This window comes from Zalophus californianus, chromosome 1, assembly GCF_009762305.2.
Source record: "Zalophus californianus isolate mZalCal1 chromosome 1, mZalCal1.pri.v2, whole genome shotgun sequence".
NCBI lineage: Eukaryota > Metazoa > Chordata > Mammalia > Carnivora > Otariidae > Zalophus > Zalophus californianus.
The window spans coordinates 2,038,132-2,045,589 of NC_045595.1; the positions used below are offsets into that span (position 1 = coordinate 2,038,132).

Below are 7,458 nucleotides of genomic sequence, written 5' to 3' on the forward strand. Positions count from 1 at the left end.
TAAAGTAAACCTTAGTTCCTTAAAGCTGTTTGGTCATATCTGAGTCTACGCATGTCTCTCAAATGTGACATTCCAGTCAAGGCTTTGGTAAAATAACCAATGTTTCCAATGGTGTCCTGTTACAAGGAGAACAGATTCTTATTGAACTTATGCAAATGACTATGATGGCCACGGAAGAAAGAATACTTACTAAGACCTTTTGAATTTCAGAGGGTTCAGGAAGAGAGAAAAGTTAAATGCTTCAATTTGTTCACAAATGATTACTTTATCACATTTCTGTGAGTGATAGATACCTTAAGAGAAAGTTTCCTTAATCTGGAAGGGCAAACAGCAGAGAAACAGGAATGTTTCAAACAAGAGTCACAAAACTATAATCATCTTTTTAGTTCATTTAGTCCCATGTTACTTATTCTTGTTTAATTTGAATGCAGCTTTTTTTTTAGTAGTTCTGGAAATTCTTACCCATTTCAGGTTTATGATTTTAAAGATACTGAATACCTGTATTTGTCCTAAAAGTCCTTTATATGAACCTCCTTGAAGATGAAGCTCATTTTGCAAGACAATAAGAACAATGACAAAAACTCAGAAATGGACATTGTTAATGATCCGATATGAGAGTTCATTATAATGCAATTGACAAGGAAATTCAGTTATTTCTGTGACACATAACACTTCAATAATCAGAGCATCAGGGGCGCCTGGGTGGCTCAGTTGGTTAAGCGACACTGCCTTCGGCCCAGGTCATGATCCTGGAGTCCCAGGATCGAGTCCCACATCGAGATTCCTGCTCAGCAGGGAGTCTGCTTCTCCCTCTGACCTTCTTCCCTCTCGTGCTATCTCTCATTCTCTCTCTCTCAAATAAATAAGTAAAATCTTTAAAAAAAATAATCAGAGCATCAGGTGATGATTGATGTAGGAAAGAATGTTAGGGTTCGAAGCCTATGGCCAAGAAAGAATTCTTGAGACGTCTTTGGTGCAAAAAGGTGATTTTATTTAAAGCACAGGGACAAGACCTATGGGCAGAAGGAGCTGTCCTGGGTCATGAGGACTGGCCCATTATGTATTTTTTATTAAGGATAGTTGGATGGCAGGCAGGCAGGGACAAGCGCCCCCTCCCCCCAAGAGGAAACCACCCTTAAAAGGATTTTACACCACCCTGGAAGGAGCCCTCCACCCTTTCCCATATGATAGATAGGTGACAAAAACCTGATTGGATGACGGCACAGGGAGGGTTAATCAGATTAATACAGTCTGTCAACAAGCCCATAAAAACCCTAGACTTAGACCCTCTGGTGGCAACCCTTTCGGGTCCCCTCCCTCCTCTGGAGCTTTGTACTATTACTTTGCTATCAATTAATAAACCTTGCTTGGTATCTGGGTGGCTCAACTGGTTGCTTCCACTCAGGTCATGATCTCAGCAGGGAGCCTGCTTTTCCCTCTCCCTTTGCCTGCCGCTCTGCCTGCTTGTGCTGTCTGCCAAATAAATAAAATCTTTAAAAACAAACAAACGAACCTTGCTTTGCTTCCCACCATTCTATCTGGTCTACCTCTTCATTCTTCGAAGCAGCGTGACCAAGAACCTTGGGTACCGATGGAGAAAAAAATCCTGTAACATTTTTAAGTTCAGAGGGGGTTAGGGATAGTGTAAAGTAGTAAGGAAATTTAATAATTTTTCTTCTGCCTTTGTTTCCCACATCAGTGATGACCTTACACCAGAAGGTAACATACCAAACAAACAAGCCTAATTAGTCAACGAAACTTCATTTAAAAATTTAAATCTTGGGGAAGTTTGTTAAAACCTTAGAAAGTTTTAAGGAACATGTCTAAATAGGATTACAGATCAAGAAGGACCTAATAAAAGCAAAACATAGAAACTGTTTTTTCTGGGTAGACAGAGAGAAAACAACTGTTGACATTTTCTTATCAAGAGCAGACCAACAATTCAAGGAAACTTTGTCTTTTTAACTGAGAGAAAGACTTTCAATCTTATACCAGTGAACTTTAAAATCCATTCATTTCAATCTTAGTCTGTCCTGACCATACATAAAAATCCTTTCCAAAGATTTCCCACCACAAACCTTCTGCAAGTCTCCTTTGCTTTCAGATTTTGTTCCAAACCAGTCCTCCAAACAACCAGTCTTATTTAGGACAAAAATCACCTTCTTTTGGGGCACCTGGGTGGCTCAGTCATTAAGCGTCAGCCTTCAGCTCAGGTCTTGACCCCAGGGTCCTGGGATCGAGTCCCACATCGGGCTCCTTGCTCAGTGGGGACCTGCTTCTCCCTCTCCTGCTCCCCCGGCTTGCCCTCTCTAGCTCTCTCTCTCTCTCTCTCTCTCTCTCTCTGACAAATAAATAAATAAAATCTTTTTTAAAATTACCTTCTTTTGCTTTCAACAAAGATGCATTCCCATTCCTTTTATCTTTCTTACACATACAGAGTTGTTTTTCTTATTTCCATCAATCTTAATTATATTTAGCAGAATTTTTTTACTCTTTGAAACACCTTAGTCTCCAGTGAAAACTAAGTAGTAATCAATTGTGAACTGTTACACCAGAATTCTTTAGATGGCAGTTTTATGAACCAATGAAGCACAAAGCATGTTTACCAACAGACCCAAATATCCTTAGTTTCTTTGCAATAAGAAGTCAAAAGCACAGGGGCACCTGGGTGGCTCAGTTGTTAAGCATCTGCCTTCGGCTCAGGTCGTGATCCCAGGGTCCCGAGATCAAACCCTGCATTGGGCTCCCTGCGCAGCCGGGAGCCTGCTTCTCCCTCTCCCTCTCCCTCTCCCTCTGCTTGTGTTCGCTGTCTCACTGTGTCTCTCTCAAATAAATAAATAAAATCTTTTTAAAAAAATCAAAAGCGGGCGCCTGGGTGGCTCAGTTGTTTAAGCGACTGCCTTCGGCTCAGGTCATGATCCTGGAGTCCCAGGATCGAGTCCCGCATCTGGCTCCCTGCTCAGCAAGGGAGTCTGCTTCTCCCTCTGACCCTCTTCCCTCTCGTGCTCTCTATCTCTCATTCTCTCTCTCAAATAAATAAATAAAATCTTTAAAAAAAAATTAAAAAAAAATCAAAAGCACAAACCTACATCGAGTAATCAATGCTTAGGCACTATATCCTATTTGGAAAAGACTTACATTATCCAACAAATTCAATCCCATTTATCATCCAAGCAAAACGTTAAGGTTTCAGGTTACCAAAGACTTTGAAAGCTCGCTTAACAATTACCCATGAAAACTTTGATAAGACAGACAATTAACCAACATTTTAGTCATCTTTTTGCTAACAAATTTCAACAGAGATAATACGAACTTATTTGACCCTCAGCAAACCTTGATAGAATAAAAGTTTCACATTTACAGCTGTTAACTTTAAAGACATGTCTATCTTAAATTAAACCAACGAACTTAGTTTAAATACTGAATTATGTTTCACCTGGATCCTCCCCATTGTCAATTTTTACCTGAGATACTAGTGGGGAAATCTGGAGTGGGTGGTGGTGTTAGGTCCAGGGGGTGCTCTTCTTGCTCCTTGACAGTGAGGGGAGAAGGAGCCATGGTGCCTGAGGCACCAAGGATGGTACCAAAGCCAGTTATGCAGGCCGCACCCAAGGTGGTGCAGAAACAGGAGGAGGCCGAGTGCTGCCAGAAGGCAGAGAAAGGATCCCCAGTTCTAGAACTCATCAACTCCAACAGAAGAGCAGACGCCATGTTTTCCCACCAACAAGGGGGAATAGGCAGTCCATGTCAGGCCAGAGAAGACAGGGAATTTCCCTGAAACAAACGGAGTTTCAGGGAATATTCCTTAAGGTCCCCACCCCGAGGTAGACTAACCACAGTTGGCTCCAATTATACCCATTAACCCAGGAAATGAGTGAGGGAGAAGCCCCCACATCCTTTAGGAAAAGGAACAGTGAGAGAGTGAGTCAGCGTCTCCTTTGCTAGGGAGGGCCTGTGTTTCCTCCGGCAACCTGGGTTTATTTGGAGGAGGTCTATTTAGATAATTATCACCCAGTAGGTCAGGAGGGAGTTTACTAGACAAGACACATTCGGGCAAACACATTCTGCCCTGTTTCCTGCAGAAGAGATCTAGCTGACAGATCCTACTGAGGCCATGCAGTGTTACAGATCAGTCCTTTCCTAAATTTTGCAATCCAAATTGTTTCCAGTGTTAAAAAGTTATCCCAAGGGATGGTCCTTGGGGACTGAAAAAGAAGCCCACTGAGGCCATGCTCCTGGAAAAGTAGAGAAAGTCCTTTACCAAAAATTCCCCCCGACTCCTGGGTGGCACCCCACACGGGATATGTCAGAGGTTCCGTGGGTCAAAAATGATCAGAGGCATCCCGCAAACAAAAATTCACTATTGAGGGGCGCCTGGGTGGCTCAGGTGGTGAAGTGTCTGTCTTCGGCTCAGGTCATGATCCCAGGGTCCCGGATAGAGCCCCGCATCGGGGGTCCCTGCTCAGCGGGAAGCCTGCTTCTCCCTCTCCCACTCCTCTTGCTTGTGTTCCTTTCTCGCCGTGTCTCTCTCTGTCAAATAAATAAATAAAATCTTTTTTAAAAATTCACTATTGATCACCATCTTGCCTTACCACGAAGGCATTCCTGTCATAAAAGACCCTGTAGGAGGGATGCTGGTGTACCTCCCCTTCCCCACCACATCCTAGGCTACAGATGGTTGCCTGGTATATGGGCTGAAATACCATATCGTGCTGTCCCATACCCTGAAAGTCGTGTTTTGCCTTGCCATTTTTAACCCATGGAGAACACTAAAAACGTTTTACAAGGGGAAATTACCCAGTTTTAATTTAAGTTTTAACTTAAGTAGTTAGCAGAGGACATTGATGGACAGTAGTAAAGATAGAAATCCATCATGGTCTAAGCGACATTCCAACACATGTAGTCTTTACAGCCAACTTCCCTGGGAAATGGCCCATGGTTGGGTTTTAATTCAATCAGGTACTGGTTTTGGCCAGCTCTGAGTGGAGGTCCCATGGCCAGACTCGGCTAGACCAGGGATGTGAAGGGGATCACATTAGACCAATGAGGAGGAAAACTCACACGGGAGTCTTAAGATTGGCAGCCACCCTGGTGACTTAGGTGGCTGCCCCTGCCCAAGACAGACAATTTTGTATAAGGACAGGAATAAGGAGTATGTTAAAGTAGCCTTACAGGATCCTGGAGATTGGGCTAAGATTGCCTTTTGCCCTTAGCAAAGTATTAACATTGAGGCAGCTGAGTCCCTAGAGGAATGTCACTCTGCCTATTTCAAGGACTTATCAGTGGGCTGTAAATAGTAAGGAAATTTAATAATTTCTCTTCTGCCTTTGTTTCCCACATCATCATGCGTGACAGCAAAGCCAACTGAAAAGAAAAAAGAGAGAAACATGAATAATGCTCTTAAAAAAGAGAACTCAATGCTGCCATGATATCAGTTCCAAACAAATAGATCTATAGTTTTCATTAAATTTCATCAAAACCCCAGCAGGGATTTGTAGTACTTTACAAAAACTCTCTAAAATTTATATGGCAGAATAAATACCCAGGAATACCAAGAAGTTTCTAAAGAACAAGGTAGTAGACTTTCCTTAACACACATCAATTCTTTTTAAAATGCTGTAATTAGGACAGGATGGTATCGTCAGACGGATGGACAAAATAGGCTAGTGGAATAGAAGAGAAAGCCCCGAATTTTTTGGAAGGCCCACCTATTTTTGGAAGGTAAATCTATGCCAGAGCAGACATTGCCAGGCAGTGGTAGAAATGACATTTTACTTGGAGGCAGTGAGGACTGATTATCTACTGGGGAATAAGGGATCTTCCTATCATCAGTGTCCTGTATGATAATCATTTCATTGCAGATTTAACTGTGATAGACAAAAGTGGAATAGTTTCAGCAGAAGTTATAAGAAACACTTTTATAACTTGAGTTGGGAGTTCCTTCTTAGAAGAAGAAAAAGTGTAAGCTACAAAGAGATTGGTCAACTCAATGCTATTAAAGTTAAGACCAGTCCATCAGCATGTAGAATAAAAGGAATGAAAAGATAAGCCACAGTTTCAGAGGAGATATTTGCAGAATCAACGAATGAAGAAGGATCCACTTCCAGAGAATGTAAGCACAGTATGAAGGTGGAAAGGTGACTGAAAACTTTCACAGATGATGAAAGACAACCAAGGAAAAATGTTTGATCTTTTTAGTAAATAGTTAAAAATAATGCAAAATCACAGAGATCCTTTTTCACACGCTCCATGGGCAAAAATTCACAAATTAGGTAACTCTGCAAGTGGATGATCATAGGAAGTTAATGAAGACATATACATAATGGTAGGGGGTCAAATCACAGATTCCATTGGTATTTCTTTTTTGTTGTTGTTTTTAAGATTTTATTTATTTATTTGACAGAGACACACAGAGAGAGAGGGAACACAAGCAGGCGGAGTGCGAGAGGGACGATGCCGGGCTCCATCCCAGGACCCTGGGATCATGACCTGAGCCAAAGGCAGCCGCTTAGCGACTGAGCCACCCAGGCTCCCCTCCATTGGTATTTCTTAGTAAATGTGAACATTATTGATATGGCTTGGAGTGTTGTTGGGGTCCAGAGCTGACGGCCAAGAAGAGACACCTTTGGGGTAAACAGGTAATTTTATTAAAGCATGGACAGGACCTGAGGGCAGGAAGAGCAGCATTATAAATGTGAGGGGTGACTGATTACATACTTGGGAGTTGGGGTGGTAAGGAGAAAGGGAGTTTTCCGAAAGGACTTTGATGTGCCAAAGAAGACTCACAGGATACTGGAGTCCTGGCTATTGTCATGCTAAGGTTGTTTTTCCTTCTAGTGAGACAGTAACGTTAGGTTGGCAGCTTCCTGGGGGAATGTTATAATCTGCCTATCTCAAGTATTTGTCAATGGGCTGTAGGTTATAAAGAAATTTGATTTTATTTACATTCCCTTCTGCTTTTGTTTCCCACATCGCTGGGGAGGGGAAGGTGATGCTAGGGCTCCAGGAAATCGAGTTCATGGGTCTCTGAAAGCTAGGCTATTGGTAAGAATGTTTTTTCCTTGTAAGTCACGTAAGACATTAGTAAACTGATGGAGACTCATGTCTTGCAGGAATGTGATCTTTGTCCATTAACCTTGGTTTTTTCCCCCTTCCCTTAGTTTTTTTTTTTTTTTTTAAGATTTTATTTTTATTTACTTGACAGAGAGAGACAACAGCGAGAGAGGGAACACAGGCAGGGGGAGTGGGGGAGGGAGAAGCAGTTTCTCTGCCAAGCAGAGAGCCTGATGCGGGGCTCGATCCCAGGACCCCGGGATCATGACCTGAGCTAAAGGCAGACGCTTAACGACTGAGCCACCCGGGCGCCCCTCCCCTTCCCTAATTTTAAGACAGGCAGGAATGCCTGAGGAATGTCACACTTATCCCACCTGGGAGGGAGTCAGGAGTTGGGGTGTGGGG

General features: G+C 42.6%; 1 protein-coding gene across 1 annotated transcript in view; it reads right to left on the reverse strand.

The window, feature by feature from the left end:
- The window catches only part of LOC113916378 (zinc finger protein 77-like), a 29,131-nt gene extending 25,573 nt beyond the window's left edge, over positions 1–3,558 (reverse strand). Inside the window, exons 1-2 of the mRNA XM_035723137.1 lie at positions 3,465–3,558; positions 1,531–1,606 (exon numbers count right to left, since the gene is read on the reverse strand). Of these exons, the coding sequence (XP_035579030.1) occupies positions 1,531–1,606; positions 3,465–3,558 (170 nt within the window). The remainder of the gene's footprint in view (positions 1–1,530; positions 1,607–3,464) is intronic.
- Positions 3,559–7,458: the final 3,900 nt, after the last annotated feature.